The 22,721-nt window shown below is 41.4% G+C and overlaps 1 protein-coding gene across 1 annotated transcript in view; it reads right to left on the bottom strand.

Annotated features, from left to right (window-relative positions):
- LOC124777933 (succinate dehydrogenase cytochrome b560 subunit, mitochondrial-like) overlaps window positions 1-22,721 on the bottom strand; it is a 61,924-nt gene that overhangs the window by 3,832 nt on the left and 35,371 nt on the right. Inside the window, exon 4 of the mRNA XM_047253486.1 lies at window positions 3,875-4,017. Within this exon, the coding sequence (XP_047109442.1) occupies window positions 3,875-4,017 (143 nt within the window). The remainder of the gene's footprint in view (window positions 1-3,874; window positions 4,018-22,721) is intronic.

The raw sequence follows: 22,721 nt of genomic DNA, 5'->3' as shown, positions 1-22,721 counted from the left end.
ATTCTGAATACCATTTACAAATATTTCGTTACACAGGAAGAGACACAAACAACTGAAATTATTAAAACTGAAGGCTGTCTCACATATACAATTTCTAACTTGTTTAGCCCATCTCTCAACCACAATAAACCGTAGATCCCACGAACAAAAACTTTAGGCAATGCCCAGAAGGTGGAAGTCACTAAGTGTTGTTATGAAACACTGAATGAATATAGTTTAGGTAATTTGCACTCCATTTTAAGCAAAAGATAGTTTTTCACAAACTTCAATGAGGATCTTATATTTCCTGAACTATGTGTCATACAATGACATAATTTTGCAGGTAAATTGCGTGGTATAGGTTGATTCTGTCCACAAACTGCGTCATGAATAGAACTAGTAGTAAAAAAGTAATAATTTACAACATCAGGCCTGATGCTGAAGTTTTACTGCATGAACAGCGAAAATGTAGTAAGCAACAAACTGTTTTTCATTTTGTGGAAGGATTGGCAAGAAAAAAATGTTTGTAAAAGTTTGAAATTTTATGTAAAGTTTATTGGAGGTCACTAAGTGCTCTCATTCTCAAATACTGGAGGAATAAAGTCATGGTATTTGTGTGCCACGTGATATGCTGCCTCACGACATACTCACAGTTTCCAACTGTAATATTTGTCTTATTACGTTAAACTTTTAACGTAAGATTATCTCTGTTAACAGTTAGTGTGCAGCTAACGTAATATTACAGTGCTTGCAGGAAATGGGAATGTGTGGCAGGTGTAATATTATGTCACGCCAGTTGTTACGACTTTCCGCAAAGTCAAATGTATATTTACGGCTCCTGGAAATGTGTGTCAAGTCTTCAGACATCGTAGTTTTTGCCAGATGGCAGTAGCAGTATCACCGCAAAAAACTTTTGTTTTTTAAACCTTTATTATTATCTCTTGTTTTGTAGGTGTTAGTTGACATTTAAGTTCTCTGTTACATGGATTTTGTATTCATAATGTGCAGTGAACAAGAAAAATATCTGGAGCAAATGATTTACAAAGTCACTCATGAATCTGCAGATGATGAGAATGAAATATCTGATGACGATTCAGATAACACGTCTATTGTATTATTTTCATAGACTGTATTGTTATGAAGGATTTTTCTGCAGGTAAATTAGGAAAATAATACGAGCATATGATGTCGGTGAGTATAATGGTGGACTATGTATCTCCCCATATTTCAATTTGTATCACACTGTACTCCACTATGAGCACTAACTTTTGCTTTGTTCTTGTGTTTTGTGAGTTTCTTTAGATTTAAATGGGCTGTAAAAGAAATTTAAACAGAAAGATCATTTGTTTGCTTACTGTGGCATGTATATGAATACCAGAACTCATTTCCAGTTTTTTCAGTGACAAGTACTATTAAATTAAAGTTTCATCTGTGGGTTCAGATCTGACATTAGAAATGCCAAAATATGTATACTTAAAGTAGCAAGTCCTATAAACCTAAAAAGTTTTGAAATTTCAACTACATATTTGTACACAAGAGTTATAACTTATATAAAAACCACACATTTTAGCCCGTACACAGGTGCAATGGCAGGAATGTACAAGACCAGCACCACAAGTGTTAATGAGTAGATTTTGACAGCATTTTAACTAAACTTTATCAATAAGTGCAACTCTTCTCACATGACATTCTGAAAGAAATAAATCGTGACAAACTACTGGATATAGTAATTTTTTAAAACACACACACACACACACACACACACACACACACACACACACACACACTTAGATCAAGTACCACTCCAACACGTATTAAGCAATAGATGACCACATGGGTATCAAATAAAATTTGTGGCTGGACTGAAGATTTCTTGGTGAGTGCAACACAGCATGTTATCTTTGATGGAAAGTCGTTGACAGAAGTAACTTCAGATGTCTACTACAGAAGTGTGCTAGGACACTTATTGTCCATGTTTTATGTTAATGAATCGACAGTGATATTGACACTAACCTCCAACTTTTTTGTAGATAATGTAGTTATCTAAAAATAAAGACCTAGCCAAAACTAAATGGCTGCACAAATAGCCAGTTAGGTCTTGATACAATTTCACAGTAGTGCAGAGATAGGCAACTTGCTTTGAATATCCAGAAATGTAAAACTGTGCACTTAACAAAATAAAAAAGTTCCATAATATTCTATGACTACAATATCAATCTGTGGGCACTACTGACAATATCCTTGACAGTCTCAGGTAATACATAGATCAAGGTGGTTAGGTTTTGCTGCAGCTGTTGTTGTTGTTGTTATGTGTGGAAAAGAGTTCAAAACAAGATGAAAGAGTATTATTATTATTATTATTATTATTATTATTATTAGAGTGCATAAAAATATGTTATTGCCAACATTGTGGGATGTCAGTTCAGATAAGTACAAAAACAGAAGTGTTAAAATGATGAATCGTATGATTTATTTCTCAGAAAATATGGGGAACCGCCACAGAGGAAGATATTTAAAAATAATTAACGAATACAAAGTTATGAATAAAGATATATATAGATATTTATCTCTGTGTATACATTACTTACCCGAATATAATCCTTTCATGTATGTGTTTTTGCATGACACATTTCCATAACTACACTGTAAGTGAAACTGAATTTATGAATTTCAAGTTTTTGAAAGAATTTCCTGTAGCAAGGTACTGCAGCATACAGTAATAGATAAGTGCTGACTTTGAGGAACTGTTGTATTATTTTGTCTTTGAAGATGGGGATACTAATGCCTCCACAAATTTATCCTGAGAGAGAAAAGGGGGGGGGGGGGGGGGCAGAGCCTCTGAACAGTGATGCCAATGTACACCAATAATTCATCCACCTTTCTTTTTTGCTTGCAACAAAGTAGGGCAATTACCCACAGCAGTAGCACCATCATAAAACATTCCAAACCACAGTATTATTGCACAACATTACTTAGCAGTGTAGGGAGAAAGACGATAATGTTGCGCAGTATTACTGACCATTTACAAGCTGCTTAAAATACTGCTTAAGTGTGTGGGACCCATGCTAAACAGGAAAACAGGGAAATGTCTACAACGCAGGACAGTACAATGGGCCACAGATTTATTTGACACACATGGGAGAGTGGCATGGAAATGTTGAAAAATCTGGCAGATGCCTGAAGAAAGGCACACACTGGTGACAGCCTACAGAATGAGCTATAGGTGTTAATTCTTAGTCCACAGGATGTTTGCAACAATTAAGTACTGCACTTTTTTTCCAAATTCTGTCTACAACCCTATATAATCACCGTGGCTGCATCTCTAACTGCTTTGGTCATTTGTACAATTAATTCATCTGATCCAGCAAATCCATTATTTTTCATTTCAGATAACACTCCATGATCGAGCCACCTTTACACTATTGGAATTGAATAGTTCATGAACATGAGAGTCAGCTCCATAACAATTTAAGAAAGTAGCTCTTGCCTTATATCTTTACGTATTCTTGAAATTTTAGGGAAACAGTGTCCACCTCCCCATACATTGGCGTCCCTGTGCATAGGCTCTGCTTCCCCCATCCAGCCCCCTACCGCTGGATAAATTTTTGCTGGTGCTAGTATACCCATCATCAAAGACGAAATAATACAACAGTTCCACCAAGTTAGCAATTCTTTCTGTTATTTACTTTTTTATTTGACAAGTGATTATCTTTATAAATTTCCATCAATCCCATTATTCTACTGCTTCGGATGCACATCTTCCTACGCAATTGGTCTGTTTCTTCAATACATAGTGTTTTGAATGTGACCAGATGCAGGGTTTTGTATGATACCATTGATGTCAAAGCGAAAGATAAACAACTAGAACTTTATAAGAACACATATTGTTACTTACCAAGTGACGGACACCATTACATGTGTGATATGCCAGAGGAAATGCAATAATTGCCTTTGTGGCAGCGATAAGTACTGGATTCAAGTGCAGTTCTTGTATCCAAGTGATGTAATCAGTGAAGTGATATGGTGATACAAGGGTACCTAGAAAATATTTAAATGCATTACATCTACAAATTGCACAAACTTAATTATAACTACCACCACCAACAGGACTTACTTTTTTCTGCCACAATTGTGTAAGCTTAGCCTTCAATCTGTTCTTTAACTATATATAATTAACAAGAGAAAATCTGATTTTGATTCAGAAATAGGACTAGAATTCTGCAATATTAGAGTTTATTTCATCAGTTTTCAAATGAGAATAAAGGCACATTTACACTGTGTTCAAAACATGTTCTCCAACATTGTCTGCAGTTAGTGCTGGGCTATCAATGCTGGCAACATGTTGACAATTCAAAACCAGTACTCCATGGCTGTTTTGGTACAGATCTAGTGTTGCTATGCGGCACTAGTGTTTATACTCTCTCTCTGTTGTGTTGTATGTTGTCTTTCCATTGCATTGTGTTTTCTCTTATGAAATGGAATGGACAAGATGCAAAATTACGAACTTATCGTACTCTGTGAATCACAGGAACGCCTCTGGCATGTAGTCCTAGTGTTAAACCAAAGCACAACTTGTTACAAAATATTGCCACGTTGCTTGACATTAGCAGCAGTGATACAGATAAAGAAATCAAGTCTTTCATTTCTCAATACTGATTTGAGAAATGAAAATTTTAAGATAGCAAGAAATCTGTGTGTGATACAGATGATGTGTATCAACCTAAGATGTTTGGTTTCAGTTGTGTCCGGTACCTGGATGGTATTCAGGACCCAAACAAAACATGGGATATAATAGGTACAGAGAGAAACAAAGTTATGCTTGCTTATGTTTATTTGTATTTTTTACTATACAACAGTATTCAAAAGCTGTAATTATTTTGCACTGTACAACTTCTGGGTTTACAAAGTAACTTGCAAATTCATCACAAATATCTTTGTATGTGTTTGAAGTTCTTCATGATATATGGACTAACAGAAAATGTAGTAGTATCTCATCTCCATGTGCCTGGCATCATTTCTCCTGCCTGCAGGCAACAAGAATCGAAGCTTCCTTGTAGGCTCTAATAGCTCCTTGACTAGGTATTTCTCCCTAAAAAATTATACAGTCACACTGCAACAACATCAGTTTTCAGTATGTCAGAAACACCGAGACCATAAAAAAAAAATGCATTTTATGCAAATATCCCTGCCATACACAATCAGTAGTTCGAACCTCGGTTCTGTCTTCCTGGACATCATGTCATGATGTTTTCCTGTAACGGAAAATCATCATCTGCCATGAAAATACATAGTGGCAGCGTTATCCTCTAGGTATAACATTTGTGAAGTGGCAAGTTTTCCTTGTAAATAAATTCACTTATAGAGGCATTCTTAACCCCTAGCTGTACTTTTACAAGTCCAACTCGTGGAAAGGAATGTGGACAGAATGAACATCAAGAATCACACTCTTGTGAACAAAAGTCAGGCCAAACTTTTTTTCCTGAGTTAGATATGGCTCTATTCAATATGCACACTGCTCAAACAGTAATACATGGTCAGACAAAGGAAACTTATGTGGATTACCGAATAAATATAGTAGCAATAATGTTAAAAAATGTCCAATTGCTGAACTATGAAAAGCGTGGAAAACCACGATTGCGTGTTACACCTCTTCGACTCCCAAGTGCAATATTGGGCCCATTTCCCAAAACATATCGATTCAACATAAAAAAAGAAAAGAAGAAAGATGTGTTAAGTTTGCATGAAACACAAAGTACGGAGCAAAATGTTGTGGAAATTCACAAAGTGTAAATTGGCGTTATGTCTCCAACATGCTTTTGAAAGTACCGTGCCATGCTGGGCTACTAATTTTCAGATTTGCAGCTATTTCCCTATGAGAAATTCATTCAAGAGGAGCATTTCTTTTTGTAATTACATTTTTTTGACAATTATTTGTGTGTCATGTTATTAAATTCCTTTTGAAGTAGTCACACTTGAAGATGCCAAGGGACATATTGACAATATTTGGAGGAGGATAGATTGTTATTCACTGTGAAAATGGCACAATGAAATGACTTACACATTATAGCTCTCAGCCAGTCTTCTTCAGCAAAGAAAATACACACACTTTCACACAAGTAAGCATACCTCAGGCACACGACTACTTCTACCGGCACTGTGTGTGTGTGTGTGTGTGTAAAGGCTTTGGCCAAAAGCCATAATGTGACACAGTCTTTTCATTGTGCCTGTCTGAAACACGATGGGTTATCTTTAAGGTGAGTAGCAATCTATCTTTTTCCTAATATTGTTGATATCCTGAATCTGGAGATTCGATTTTTCTATTAAAGTACTGTTTGTGTGTAAAAACAGATTATTGTTTGAAGTATTGCAAATACAAAAATGTATATACAAACGAACAACAATTAAACTAGTGTTATCTTCTTCAAGAGTAGTGTTGTTGTTGTGGTCTTCAGTCCTGAGATTGGTTTGATGCAGCTCTCCATGCTACTCTATCCTGTGCAAGCTTCTTCATCTCCCAGTACCTACTGCAGCCTACATCCTTCTGAATCTGCTTAGTGTTTTCATCACTTGGTCTCCCTCTACGATTTTTACCCTCCACGCTGCCCTCCAATACTAAATTGGTGATCCCTTGATGCCTCAGAAGATGCCCTACCAACCGATCCCTTCTTCTAGTCAAGTTGTGACACAAACTCCTCTTCTCCCCAATTCTATTCGATACCTCCTCATTAGTTACGTGATCTACCCATCTAATTTTCTGCATTTTTCTGTAGCACCACATTTCGAAAGCTTCTATTCTCTTCTTGTCCAAACTATTTATCGTCCATGTTTCACTTCCATACATGGCTACACTCCATACAAATACTTTCAGAAATGACTTCCTGACATTTATATCTATACTCGATGTTAACAAATTTTTCTTCTTCAGAAACGATTTCCTTGCCATTGCCAGTATACATTTTATATCCTCTCTACTTCAACCATCATCAGTTATTTTATTCCCCAAATAGCAAAACTCCTTTACTACTTTAAGTGTCTCATTTCCTAATCTAATTCCCTCAGCATCGCCCGACTTAATTAGACTACATTCCATTATCCTTGTTTTGCTTTTGTTGATGTTCATCTTATATCCTCCTTTCAAGACAATGTCCATTCCATTCAACTGCTCTTCCAAGTCCTTTGCTGTCTCTGACAGAATTACAATGTCATCGGAGAACCTCAAAATTTTTATTTCTTCTCCACGGATTTTAATACCTACTCCAAATTTATCTTTTGTTTCCTTTACTTCTTGCTCAATATACAGATTGAATAGCATCGGGGAGAGGCTACAACCCTGTCTCACTCCCTTCCCAACCATTGCTCCCCTTTCATGCCCCTCGACTCTCATAACTGCCATCTGGTTTCTGTACAAATTGTAAACAGCCTTTCGCTCCCTGTATTTTACCCCTGCCACCTTCAGAATCTGACAGAGAGTATTCCAGTCAACATTGTCAAAAGCTTTCTCTAAGTCTACAAATGCTAGAAACGTAGGTTTGCCCTTTCTTAATCAAGCTTCTAAGATAAGTCGTAGGGTCAGTATTGCCACACGTGTTCCAATATTTCTACGGAATCCAAACTGATCTTCCCCGAAGTCGGCTTCTACCGGTTTTTTGATTCATATGTAAAGAATTCACGTTAGTATTTTGCAGCTGTGGCTTATTAAACGGATAGTTCAGTAATTTTCACATCTGTCAACACCTGCTTTCTTTGGGATTGGAATTATTATATTCTTCTTGAAGTCTGAGGGTATTTCGCCTGTCTCCTACATCTTGCTCACCAGATGGTAGAGTTTTGTCAGGACTGGCTCTCCCAAGGCCGTCAGTAGTTCTAATGGCATGTTGTCTACTCCCGGAGCCTTGTTTCAACTCAGGTCTTTCAGTACTCTGTGAAACTCTTCACACAGTATTGTATCTCCCATTTCACCTTCATCTACATCTTCTTCCATTTCCATAATATTGTCCTCAAGTACATCGCCCTTGTATAGACCCTCTATATACTCCTTCCACCTTTCTGCTTTCCCTTCTTTGCTTAGAACTGGGTTTCCATCTGAGCTCTTGATATTCATGCAAGTGGTTCTCCTTTCTCCAAAGGTCTCTTTAATTTTCCTGTAGGCAGTATCTATCTTACCCCTAGTGAGATAAGCCTCTACATCCTTACATTTGTCCTCTAGCCATCCCTGCTTAGCCATTTTGCACTTGCTGTCGATCTCATTTTTGAGACGTTTGTATTCCTTTTTGCCTGCTTCATTTACTGCATTTTTATATATTCTTCTTTCATCAATTATCTCTTCTGTTACCCAAGATTTTCTACTAGCCCTCGTCTTTTTACCTACTTGATCCTCTGCTGCCTTCACTATTTCATCCCTCAAAGCTACACATTCTTCTACTGTATTTCTTTACCCCATTCCTGTCAATCATTCCCTTATGCTCTCCTTGAAACTCTGTACAACCTCTGGTTTAGTCAGTTTATCCAGGTCCCATCTCCCTAAACTCTCACCTTTTTGCACTTTCTTCAGTTTTAATCTACAGTTCATAACCAATAGATTGTGGTCAGAGTCCCCATCTGCCCCTGGAAATGTCTTACAATTTAAAACCTGGTTCCTAAATTTCTGTCTTACCATTAGATAATCTATCTGAAACCTTCTAGTATCTCCGGGGTTCTTCCATGAATACAACCTTCTTTCATGATTCTTGAACCAAGTGTTATTTATGATTAAGTTGTGCTCTGTGCAAAATTCTACCAGGTGGCTTCATCTTTCATTTCTTAGCCCCAATCCATATTCACCTACTATGTTTCCTTCTCTCCCTTTACCTACTATCGAATTCCAGTCACCCATGACTATTAAATTTTCATCTCCCTTCACTACCTGAATAATTTCTTTTATCTCATACATTTCATCAATTTCTTCATCATCTGCAGAGCTAGTTGGCATATAAACTTGTACTACTGTAGTAGGCGTGGGCTTCGTGTCTATCTTGGCCACAATAATGATCTTCATTATGCTGTTTGTAGTAGCTTACCCGCATTCCTATTTTCCTATTCAGTATTATACCTGCTCCTGCATTACCCCTATTTGATTTTGTATTTATAACCCTGTAGTCACCTGACCAGAAGTCTTGTTCCTCCTGCCACCGAACTTCACTAATTCCCACTATATCTAACTTTAACTTATCCATTTCCCTTTTTAAATTTTCTAACCTACCTGCCCGATTAAGGGATCTGACATTCCACGCTCCGATCCATAGAACACCAGTTTTCGTTCTCCTGATAATGATGTCCTCTTGAGGAGGCCCCGCCCAGAGATCCGAATGGGGGACTATTTTACCTCCGGAATATTTTACCCCAGAGGACGCCATCATCATTTAATCATACAGTAAAGCTGTATGCCTTCGGGAGAAATTATGGCTGTAGCTTCCCATTGCTTTCAGCTGTTCGCAGTACCAGAACAGCAAGGCCGTTTTGGTTAGTGTTACAAGGCCAGATCAGTCAATCATCCAGGCTGCTGCCCCTGCAACTACTGAAAAGGCTGCTGCCCCTCTTCAGGAACCACACGTTTGTCTGGCCTCTCAACAGATACCCCTCCATTGTGGTTGCACCTACGGTACGGCTACCTGTATCGTTGAGGCACGCAAGGCTCCCCACCAACGGGCTAGGTCCATGGTTCATGGTTCATGGGGGAGGGGGGGGGGGGGGGGTGTCAAGAGTAGTATCACATGAAAAACATATGTAGCTATGTAACAGGCAGCCTTATATCGGTTTGTATTGCGATTGACTTGCACATCACCTGGCCCGGTTCACATAGTTCATCCCCAATAGCTTGGGCATGGATTTCATCAAACTAAATGGCATGGCAAGGGTTCACAGAACACCTCCATCTGAAATCATTCCTTGGCAGCCAATATCAGTATTTAGTGACAACAACAGCAGCAAGAAACACACAGATAAATGACCCTGTGTAACTGCAAAATTTTCTCCCACTAGGAACATGGCACTGTAGGGAAATTTGCTTCCCATCAACTGTTCCCACACAACAGGGGAAGTTGAGTACCTGGCAGAAAACAATTTCTGTTGCATGCCATTCATCTTCAGTCACCAGCATCTGAAACATGTAAATTTCACTTCAGGCCTCACAAGAGATTTCTAAAGAAGAAATGGAGAAGCTGTGATACAAATGTACTGGAAAGTACACTTCGGGTGAAGAGATTTAGGATTGTGGTTTTTGTGTGTGTGTGGGGGGGGGGGGGGGCCAAAAAAGCAATGCACTGCGTGAGCTGCCGCCCTATGAAAGGACGGTGACAGCAAAAAAGAATGTACAACACTCTCTTTGACGCAGAAGCTAATTTATGTAGGAGGAAGCAGGCAGTAGTAAACATGGATGAGGGAATCATCAACTGCAGATATCCCCCATCACATTAATGACCATCAGGCTGAAGAAGTGTTATTGAAAATAATATGAATTAATTTTTAAATGCAAATAAAAATAAATGTATGATCAAACGTTTTGGTGGAGTTACCATAAATGAATTACCTTCAACCAAAGCTTCACAAACTGCATGCCCTATCTAAGATACAGCTGCCTTTGAAATGTGGAAAAAATATGCAAGGCTTTGAAAGGTATCTCCTGCTGGGGGTGGGGGGAGGGAGGGGGGACAAAGCATACCATAAAATCTTTGCTTCACAGGAACTGTTTTTCTCTCCCAGAAACAACTGGTCCTATTATATTCATCAGAATTTCAAAATCGGATGGCAACATCCAAGAGATTATTATAAAACTCAAAACAGTCTTTCAAAACCAGCTCACACAGCACATCATTCCCATCACATCTTCCATCTATCAACATTGCCATGTTTTTATTTGATTTATTTAATTTGGTATAACTCTTAATACTAGTCACTAATACTGGTGAGTTTTGTTTACTTAACTAGTGTGCATGCACAGGGACACATGCCCACACACACACAAGCACATGCACTCTATTCTTGGTCTCTCATTACAATGTAACATGTGTCAATTAGTTTAGGGTGATCTCTATACATAGAATGTTACACTTTTTTTTTTTTTTAGAATAGTGGTTTATCTACATTACATTACTAAAACCACTGTAAGAAAAATTAACTGTAATGCCTCTCAGTATAACTGATGTACTGAAAGATAAACTGACACACAAACAAAATACAGAGCTTCTAATTTTTTTTTTGTGTGTGTGTGTGTGTGTGTGTGTGTGTGTGTGTGTGTGTGTGTGTGTGTGTGTGAGTTTTCAACTTCGGAAGGAGGCCTTTTGGCTGAAAGCTTAAATGTATAGCAGTCTTCTCAGTGTGTCTGTCTGTGACTCAGAGTCTCCTCTATATGATGAGTAACAATCTATCCCTTTTCGTAATATTATAGTTATTTATTCGGACGTCCCACTGATTAATATCATTTTCTTCATTGTCGTGTGGGAGTCACTTTCGATCGAGATTTTATTTACTCCGCAGGGTCAATCCAAATGAAGTGGTCCAATAAAAATTAAGTTGGTTGCTTGACCATTTTTAAATATTTTAATTTTTTTTATATGTGATTACCCTGTAATTGAGAAGTTCAAAACAGTTTTTTTAAAAAAATTTACCTTTCACCTTTACTGAATGGTGGCCATTTTCATTTGTAAGTGTGTGGTGATGATTCAGTTTAGAGACGTTGGCAAAAATATGAATATCTCTGCACTGGGTTAAGTTACAACATTGCAATTGACATGATTGTTTTTAGAAAAGTGTCCTGTACAACGTTGTCTATTACACAAAATACCCTAAATTCAAAAACAACCAGTCAAAATGACCTCCAAAGTTAGGTATCCAAATTTTCAAAAATCCACTTTTTAGACACCCCCCCCCCCCCCCAAAAAAAATAAAACAAAATAAAAAAATAAAATAAAAACACCACAAGGAGTGATTTATGAGAGGTTTTTCCTATAGTTAGATATTTTTTGTTTTTGTTTTTTGTGGTTTTAGGGCGCACAAGTTCAATGGTCATTAGCGCCCTGACTACGTTAAAAATGCACCGCGAGGCACAAGTTTAAAACAACAACTAAAAGGGAAAACACGATAAAAGACAGACTGACAGGCATAGGATTAAAAAACAGCATCATCAAATGTCCTTAGAGAGGTTTGTCAAATTGATAAAATGAAGAACGCGAGCAGCTGCTCGTGGGTCATCCGCTAAAATGGCTTCTACAGTACATGGCAGGCCAAGATCAAGACGCAGGGTGTTAAAATCCGGACAGACCGTTAAAATATGGCTGACCGTCAGCAATTGCCCACAGGGGCAGAACGGCACCGGCGCAGCCGTCAGCAGATGGCGATGGCTGAACCGGCAGTGGCCAATTCGTAACCGGGCCAAAACGACCTCCTCCCGCCGAGAAGGGCGTGAGGAGGACGTCCAAGCCACGGGAAGAGGTTTCAGGGCCCGAAGTTTGTTGTCTGTAAGTGCAGCCCAATCGGCATGCCACCGCGATAAAATGCGTCGACAAATTACCCTGCTACAATCTGACGAAGGGACACAACAAGATGCTGTCCGAGGCTGGAGGACCGCAGCCTTGGCCGCGGCATCTGCAGCTTCGTTCCCAGGGATACCGACATGGCCAGGAACCCACATAAAGCTAACCGGAGAACCGACGTCCACCAGCTGCTGAAGAGATCCGGTGCACGAAAATGTGAACCGGGTACGGATCACTGAGGCTCTGGATAGCGCTCAGGGAATCGGAGCAGATGACATATGCAGAATGTCGGTGGCGGCAGATGTAAAGGACAGCCTGGTAGAGGGCAAAGAGCTCAGCTGTGAAGACCGAACAAAGGCCATGGAGCCGGTATTTGAAACTTTGTGCCCCGACAATAAAGGAACACCCAACCCGTCATTGGTCTTAGAGCCATCTGTATAAATGAAGGTCATATTAATGAACTTCGAACGAAGTTCGATAAAACGGGAATGGTAGACTGAACCGGGGGTAACCTCCTTCGGGAGCGAGCAGAGGTCAAGGTGGACGCGAACCTGAGCCTGGAGCCAAGGTGGCGCGTGGCTCTCGCCCACTCGAAAGGTTGCAGGGAGTGAAAAATTAAGGTGTTGAAGGAGGCGACGAAAGCGAACTCCAGGGGGTAGCAGGGCAGAGACATACAACCCGTATTGATGGTCGAGAGAGTCGTCAAAAAAGGAACGATAAGACGGGTGGTCGGGCATTGACAGTAGCCGACAGGCATACCGACAAAGCAGTATATCGCGCCGGTAGGTGAGTGGCAATTCGCCAGCGTCAGCATGAAGACTCTCTATGGGACTAGTATAAAACGCTCCGATCGCAAGTCGTAAACCCCGATGCTGTATGGAGTTGAGGCGGCGTAAGATGGATGGCCATGCAGAGGAGTATACAAAGCTCCCATAATCTAGCTTGGAGCGGACGATCGACCGATATAGACGAAGTAGGACGGTTCGATCCGCTCCCCACGACATACCACTGAGAACACGGAGGACATTTAAAGAACGGGTACAACGGGCAGCCAAATATGACACATGTGGAGACCAGCTAAGTTTCCTGTCAAATGTAAGACCTAAAAATTTTGTTGTCTCCACGATTGGGAGAGCAACGGGACCGAGTCGTAAGGACGGTGGGAGAAACTCTTTGTAGCGCCAGAAGTTAATGCAGACCGTCTTCTCGGCAGAAAAACGGAAGCCATTGGCGACACTCCAGGAGTAAAGACGGTCAAGAGAACACTGAAGACAGCGCTCCAGGACACGTGTACACTGCGCGCTGCAATAGATGGTAAAATCGTCCACAAAAAGGGAACCTGATACATCAGCTGGGAGGCAATCCATTATTGGATTGATCGCGATGGCGAAGAGAGCGACGCTCAAAACTGAGCCCTGTGGCACCCCATTCTCCTGGTGAAAGGTGTCTGACAGGACAGAATCCACACGTACCCTGAACTGTCGATCCATTAAAAAGGAACGAATAAAAAGAGGGAGGCGACCGCGAAGACCCCATGTATGCATGGTGCGGAGAATGCCCGCCCTCCAACAGGTGTCGTAAGCCTTCTCCAAATCAAAGAACACAGCCGCGGTCGGGCGCTTCCGCAAGAAGTTATTCATAATGAAGGTCGACAAGGTAACCAGATGGTCAACAGCAGAGCGGCGCCTATGAAATCCACATTGTACATTGGTAAGTAGGTGTCGAGACTCGAGCAGCCAAACCAAACGAGAGTTAACCATTCGCTCAATCACTTTACAGACACAGCTGGTAAGCGAGATGGGTCGATAACTGGAAGGCAAGTGCTTGTCCTTCCCCGGTTTAGGAATCGGGACAACAATAGACTCGCGCCAGCATGCGGGAACATGTCCCTCAGTCCAGATGCGATTGTAAGTACGAAGAAGAAAACCTTTACCCGCAGGAGAAAGGTTCTTCAGCATCTGAATATGAATAGAATCAGGCCCTGGAGCGGAGGACCGTGACCGGGCAAGTGCGTTTTCGAGTTCCCGCATGGTGAATGGGGCATTATAACCTTCACGAATTGAGGAGCGGAAGTTAGGTGGCCTAGCCTCCTCTCTCTGTTTGCGGGGGAGGAAGGCAGCGTGGTAATGAGCGGAGCTCGAAACCTCTGCAAAAAAGCGGCCGAAGGCATTGGAGACATCCTCCGGGGCCACAAGGACGTCATTCGCGACCATCAAGCCAGAAACTGGTGAGTGGACCTTAGTGCCAGATAGCCGGCGCAGGCTACCCCAGACAACAGAAGAAGGAGTAAAACTGTTGAAGGTGCTTGTGAAAGCAGCCCAGCTGGCTTTCTTTAATAATACGACGACACTGTGCACGTAATTGTTTATAAGTGATACAATTCGCCACTGTAGGGTGGCGTTTAAAGGTGCGTAAAGCACGTCGACGAGCACGTAAAGCGTCTCTACATGCTGCGGTCCACCAGGGGACCGATACGCGACGTGGAGAAGAAGTAGGGTGAGGGATGGAATATTCAGCAGCAGTGAGAATGACTTCCGTGAGGTGGGCGACCTGACGATCGCAGCTTGTGAAGGTTTGATCCTGAAAGGTCGCCCTGGAAGAGAAGAGCCCCCAGTCTGCTTTGGAGATGTTCCAACTAGATGAGCACGGGGAGGGGGTATGCTGCAGGAGATGGATAACACACGGGAAGTGGTCGCTCGAATATGTATCAGAAAGTGCATAACACTCAAACCGGCGTGCAAGTTGGGTAGTACATATAGAGAGGTCTAAATGGGAATAGGTGTGAGATGTGTCCGAAAGAAAAGTAGGGGCGCCAGTATTGAGGCAGACAAGATTGAGCTGGTTGAAAAGGTCTGCTAACAGGGAGCCCCTCGGGCAGGATGCCGGAGAGCCCCAAAGGGGATGGTGGGCATTGAAGTCTCCAGTTAACAAAAATGGGGCAGGTAGCTGAGCAATAAGCTGCATCATGTCTGCCCTGGTAACGGCAGATGACGATGGAGTGTAGACGGTACAAATGGAAAATGTAAAAGCGGGGAGAGTAATGCGGATGGCAACTGCCTGCAGGCCGGTGTGCAATGTGATGGGATCGTAGTAAATATCATCCCGGACCAGCAACATAACCCCTCCATGAGCCGGAATACCTACCACAGGGGGTAGGTCAAAACGCACAGAGGTGTAGTGTGCCAAGGCAATTTGATCGCATGGGCGTAGCTTCGTTTCCTGGAGGGCTACGCCGAGCGGACGGTGCAAGCGGAGCAGCAACTTCAAGTCCTCTCGGTTGGAGCGAATGCTGTGAATATTCCAGTGAATAAGTGCCATCGTAAGAAGAAAAGGAAGATGAAAGAAGGGGTCACATCGAAGGCCGCTGAGGGCCTGGCTTCGAGCGAGCACTGCCGCCGCTATCAGTAGGCGGACAGTCATCGTCCATTGGGTCTATAGGTTCATCGGCCATCTTGGTAAGATGGCCGGGAGGGAGAGCTTCCTCCGCCGGTGAACGGCCAGATGTTCGGCTACCAGCGGTGCGGCCAGGCGAAACGGATGACGGCCTGGGGCGGCAACCGCTGGGTGGCGCAGGAGAAGAAATGCGCCGTGGCGGAGAAGGAGAACTGTGCTTCCTATGAGCCTTCTTGGAAGGTCGTTTGGTGGAAGTACCGGTCGAAGGCTGGGAGGTCGAGGTACGTAGGAAGTCTGCACGGGGCAGTTCCTTCTTGAAGGCCCGTGCATCTGACTTCTGGGTCTTCGTTTTAGCAGAAGCTGATGAAGGGGCTGGTGTCTGTGGGGTGATGGGAGGAAGAGGAGACGTCGACCGCGCGATCTTAGCACTGGCCGAACGGACGACCGTGGTGCTGAAGGTCAGATCGCATGTCTGGGTTGCCACCTCCCTGGTAGTCCGAGGAGAGGCGAGGACAGTACTGTATTTCCCCGCTGGGAGCAGCGTGGGCTTCCTACTAGCCAATAGCTTGCGAGCAGCCGAGGTGGACACTTTCTCTTTGACCCGAATTTCTTGGATACAGCGTTCGTCCTTATAGACAGGACAGTCACGGGAGGATGCGGCATGGTCACCCTCACAGTTCACACAATGAGGAGACGGAGGTGGACAGTCACCCTCATGGGCATCCCTACCACAAGTGACACATTTAGCCGCATTGGAACAAGACTGTCGAGTGTGATTGAAACGCTGACACTGGTAGCAGCGCGTAGGTGTCGGGACATAGGGGCGAACAGAAATAACCTCGTAGCCCGCCTTGATGCGCGATGGCAGCTTAACACTATCAAAGGTCAAGGAAAGTGTCCGGGTCGGTACAAGGTCATTGTTGACCTTTTTCATTACCCTATGGACAGCCGTCACGCCCTGCTCAGCGAGGAAAGATTGAATCTCCTCGTCAGTCAATCCGTCGAGGGATCTAGTATAGACCACACCACGAGACGAATTCAAAGTTCGGTGAGCCTCCACCCGGACAGGGAACGTGTACAGGAGTGTGGCCCGAAGCAGTTTTTGTGCCTGAAAGGCGCTCTCAGTTTCTAGTAAGAAGGTACTGTTACGCAACCTGGTACAAGATTTGACAGATCCGGCTATGGCATCTACGCCCTTCTGGGTAACGAAAGGGTTGACAGAGGAAAAATCCTTTAGGTCCTCAGATCGAGAAACGACGCGGAACTGTGGGGCAGGCAGTAGTACTTTGGTCACTGGTGGCTGGTCAAGTTTCCGTTTTTGGGCAGAAGTCGAGAGAGATGGAGTGAAATCCATTGCGGAGGAATCCCCCATGATTGCCAGCGTCTCCGATGGCGCGCTCCTTCCTTGTGGGGACCCTCTCAGAGGGCACTCCCGCCTTAGGTGAATGTTTACACCTCAGGTCACACCTCCCGTGAAACAGATGGAGGGACCAATCGGCATGGTCAGAAGGTATCAGCTCAGGCAATCACCCCTCCCTGGGCCTGGCCTTTACCAGGGGGTACGTGCGTGTCTTACATGTCTACCCAGGGCAGGGAATTACGCGTTACCCCGTCACCGGTTATGCTTGCGAACGCGAGGGTCGGCCTTCAGGCGCGCACAGGGAGGAAGGAAGAAGAGCAAAAAGAAGAGAGAGAGGGAGAGAGAGGACAGACTGTCTCAAACGCCGAGGCGGAGACCAGAGAAAGCAAGGAGAAGAAGGCAATGAGAAGGCAAGGAGAAGAAGGCAACGAGAAGGCTAGGAGAAGAAGGCAACGAGAAGGCAAGGAGAAGAAGGCAATGAGAAGGCAAGCAGAAGAAGGCAATGAGAAGGCAAGCAGAAGAAGGCAATGAGAAGGCAAGCAGAAGAAGGCAATGAGAAGGCAAGCAGAAGAAGGCAATGAGAAAGCAAGGAAAAGGAGACAAGGGAAAGAGTAAGGAAGACAGTGAGATGGTAAAGAGCAAAGAAAGGAACCAACCAAAGGAAGGAAGAAACGAGAAGTGAAAAAGCAAAATGACCGCAAATTGAGGTCGTGGAACCGTCCGTCTCCGGACGCAGGCGCTAACTACCCCCTTGAGGGGGAGGGACTCCTTTTAGTCGCCTCTTACGACAGGCAGGAATACCTCGGGCCTATTCTAATCCCCGGACCCGCAGGGGGGATGGTCAGAAGGTATCAGCTCAGGCAATCACCCCTCCCTGGGCCTGGCCTTTACCAGGGGGTACGTGCGTGCCTTACATGTCTACCCAGGGCGGGGAATTACACGTTACCCCGTCACCGGCTACGCGTGCGAACGCGTGGGTTGGCCTTCAGGCACGCACAGGGAGGAAGGAAGAAGAGGAAAAAGAAGAGAGAGAGGGAGAGAGAGGACAGACTGTCTCAAATGCCGAGGCGGAGACCAGAGAAGGCAAGGAGAAGAAGGCAATGAGAAGGCAAGGAGAAGAAGGCAATGAGAAGGCAAGGAGAAGAAGGCAAGGAGAAGAAGGCAATGAGAAGGCAAGGAGAAGAAGACAAGGGAAAGAGTAAGGAAGACAGTGAGGTGGAGAAGAGCAAAGAAAGGAACCAACCAAAGGAAGGAAGAAACGAGAAGTGAAAAAGCAAAATGACCGCAAATAGAGGTCGTGGAACCGTACGTCTCCGGACGCAGGCGCTAACTACCCCCTTGAGGGGGAGGGACTCCTTTTAGTCGCCTCTTACGACAGGCCTATTCTAATCCCTGGACCCGCAGGGGGGATAGTTAGATATCATACACTCCTAGCCTCATATAGAGTAAGGACACTTTCAAATGTTTCCTTAATTATTAATGAATTTTTGGAATTTGATATTTTTAAGTTTGGAGTTAGTTATCTAAGATGGGACTGGATATAAAAGTATGATTTTTGCAGTTTGTACACTTATATGATAGCAACGTACTGTAAAAATTTCAACATTGATATCTGGCTATGTACGAATTTTTGAAAATGAGGAGATAATTCATATTACTCTACAACTGATCTCATGGCTGTTGCCTATTCATGTGTGATATTGGCAGGATATAATCAATTATTATTGAAGTAAGGTGTTGATTTATATACAAAAAGTGGAAAGTTCACTGAAATTAACATTTATGTTATTCTGACATACTTAAAACAAATATTTTCAATTAACATCCTTCGAGGTGCGACTGTTCCTAAACCTGTTGGTGAATGTTAAGAACACTTATTTCTTCAAACAGCTTCTGTGATATAGAATAAGCCCTACCAGTTGCTGTAGTAAGTTCAAGCACTGAAAGTTTCCTGAAAATATTTTTCATTTGTATCCAAACTTTGTCACTAACAGATTTCTTGATTTATGTTCTTGGGCCAGCAGGGTGGTAAATATGCGCAAAAACATCATTGTATTCCAAACTTAATCTTTCAACTTCTGCAAGCCACCACTGTCCATTACACACATGCCACTATGTCATTCAACATTAAGGACAGAGATGTATTTTTACTACCACAATAATCCTCATAAATTTTGGTTTCTGATGTTACACATCATGCAACCAAGTTTTCTGCAATGCCAAGGAATTTGTAAAAATGCCTTGTTCCTTTTATTGCTAAACAGTTTTCAAATCTGGTTTGAAGTGTTGTTTTCATATGCAGAACCACTTCTTTCTTAATCAGAAAATAGGTAATGCCTTTAATATTATCCTTGCAAAAGACATACACGTCCTGTACTGCGAGAATTTGGTCTGTGGCTGGTCTTTGTAGGCTGGCTTTATTTTTCACATTTTGTTGTACCTCTTACTCCATCACGTGCATTTTTATCATGGCAAGATGCAAAAAAGTGCCATTCAGCCTCCAATCCAAAGTCTACTTCGTGGTTGCATAGATTTGAAAAATTCTGTTTGTTCTTATACTGCCTACCACTTCCATCTGAAAAGTATCCGCTTCTCAACCTAGGGAAAATTTTCTTTTATGAAATTTATCACGTACTTTTGTAACAAATGTACAGGCAAAGTGTTGTGCTCCAAGTAGTCACTTAGAATGCAAATTGAAGAACTGAAAACTTCATCTTTCTCATTTTTAAAGTAGAGAATAAATGGATGCACTGTTGCTGGTAATTGACCCAGTGGTACCCTTCTATTGCATCCTGAATCAGAAATGTAAAATTTTCTGCAAAATCAGCTAGCACTATGCATTCAGTTTCATGAAGTTGTGCTTTTTTGTCCTTCAAAAACTTACTTTGGATTTTAGGAACATACTGATGACTTTTGAGTTTTTGTAAGTTATCAATTAAATATTCCAAGTACTCTTACTGAGATGTAACCACTGTTATCATCTCTGCCCTGTCAGTTGTGACCCAATGTTTGAAGGTAATACTGTCTGGCATTTCATCATCATATTCCTGAAACAATTCAAAAACGGTTTCCTTACCAGGGAATTTATTACACAAACTCATCATGCAGTCATAACTGTTGGTGTCACTAGTAACTCTTTGTAGTTAAGATCACTGAGTTTTGCACCATAAATCATCACTTTGACATTTTGATGATATAAACAAACACATACGGAGCGTGTCCCTGAGGATCCAGCCAAAATAGACCACTTAGGGCGAAGACCAAAAAATGTTGACCTTCCAATTTTGCATTCAGGATGGGAATTTTTGAAAGCTGCATAAAGTTCATTTAAATTTGACAGCACTACTTGTTTCTGCTTTGTTACTTTTTTGCAACCTGGGCACATTCTACTGTTTTCATCACCTTCAATAACCTGCTGGATCTTTTTAATTGTTTCTTCACTTACATCTACTCCTTTCTTCTTTCCTAAAACTGGAAGAATGCCTTGCTCTTTCACTAATTTTCGGGTTAGTTTAACCAAATGATGAGAAATGTGTAATCCGTGATCTATTTTTCTCTTGACCATGAGTAAGGGAGCAAACTTAAAATTTTAGTTTTTTCCTCTTTAGATGTCACTGAATGTTTAATTTTCAACTTCTCTATTAAGCTCAAATATTCAGTGTCAGATGATGCTGGTGGTCGCTTTTCTTCTTCTTTAGAAACAATGTTGGTATCCGTATTATTAAAGCATGATTCCAAGCCTTTTCTAATTTTGTCTGAAATTTGTTGTACCTTATTTTCAATAGCTGATTTTCTTTACTGCTACTTAATTTTATTATTTTCAATGCAGGAGATACGTCTAACTTAGAACAAGCAAAATCCAATATGCTAACAGCTTCCTCATTAGGAATATAAATGTCATTAACAAGGTTACATGATATTGGTTCTGGATTCACAACAAATATTTTTGAGTAACAATTTGGGCACAGAGAATTTCCAGGAATCACATTGTGTTTCACTTGAGAAGCTCTTTCACTCTCACATAACAAGAACAAATGTTCAATTTTTATTTCTCTCAAACCTTTAATAATAGGCTTTTTATGAACTTTAAGTGGATCACAGCTCTTTCTTCCAAAAATGTCGCCGTGCTTCAGAATATATTTCTTCACATGATACTCAAACACTGATGCTACAGAAGAACTTACTCGAAATTTAAACAAAGTTTGTCTAACTTTATCAAAGTCACTGAAATTTTTCAAGTTTTTTGAAACTGAACCATAAACTGTTTTGTGACACACTTCACTTGCTATCTGTCTAACAGAGCACTGTTCATACATGTTACTGCATTCCAGTTAATCTCTCACAATTAATTACAAATTACACACAGAACAAAGCACGTAACATGTTCTACACTCTCTAAGTATGTACATCCACTCCAACAAAGGTTTCAGAACAGACTGACTACAACAATGCCACACCCAGCAATAATGTACTTCTACTATGTGACACTCAGCAATCATGTACTGCTTTATTGACAACAAACCTAAACATAAATGGGCATTTTTATTACCAAAGAACAAAAGTGAAAGCTCCTATTGTTTAATACTGCATTATTAAAAATAAATAAACTAAATGAATATTGGGTGATCGCGTTAACTAAATATATGTCACAATTAAATTTTATTACAATGAAACAATAAACCATTTAAATAGGCAACAGCCGTAAGATCAGTTGTAGAGTAATGTGAATTATTTCCTCATTTTCAAAATTTCATATCTTTGTTCACAGTCAGGTATCAATGTAGAAATGTTTACAGTATGTTGCTATCATATAGGTGTACAAACTGTCAAAATAGTATTTTTATATTCAGTCCAACCTGAGATAACTAACCCCAAACTTTACAAAAAATAAAAATTTTCAAAATGCAAAAATTCATAAAAAATTAAGGAAACATTTGTAAGTGTTCTTGCTCGATATAAGGCTAGTAGTGTATGATATCTAACTATAGGAAAAAAATACACTCTCATAAATCATTAATTTTAATTTTAATAATGAACATCCTTGAATAGCCTAGAATTCACCTAAGTTTCAGTCGGGATAACCCAACCTTCTTCAGAATAACAGTATCTGGAGTTCCAGTACAGCACTCGTTTAAAATTAATATTTATACAGTTGCTGACAGGGCCGCGAAATGTCGAAGATATTTAAGTTCTCATAAATCACTCCTTGTTTGTTATTTTTGGAGGTCATTTTGACTGGTTATTTTTGAATTTAGGGTATTTTGTATAATAGTCAATGTTGTAGAGGACACTTTTCTAAAAACAATCATGTCAATTTCAATGTTGTAACTTAATCCAGTGCAGAGATATTCCAATTTTCACTAATGTCTTCAGACTGAAAAATCGTTGCACGCTTACAAATGAATATGGCCGCCATCCAGTAAAAGTGCAAGATAAATTATTTTAAAAAACTGTTTTGAACTTCTCGACTATAGGGCAATGAC

The sequence above is a fragment of the Schistocerca piceifrons genome, chromosome 2 (genome assembly GCF_021461385.2).
Source record: "Schistocerca piceifrons isolate TAMUIC-IGC-003096 chromosome 2, iqSchPice1.1, whole genome shotgun sequence".
NCBI classification, from domain to species: Eukaryota; Metazoa; Arthropoda; class Insecta; order Orthoptera; family Acrididae; genus Schistocerca; species Schistocerca piceifrons.
Note: the sequence above shows the minus strand (reverse complement) of the source record. Positions and strands in the feature narration are given on the sequence as shown.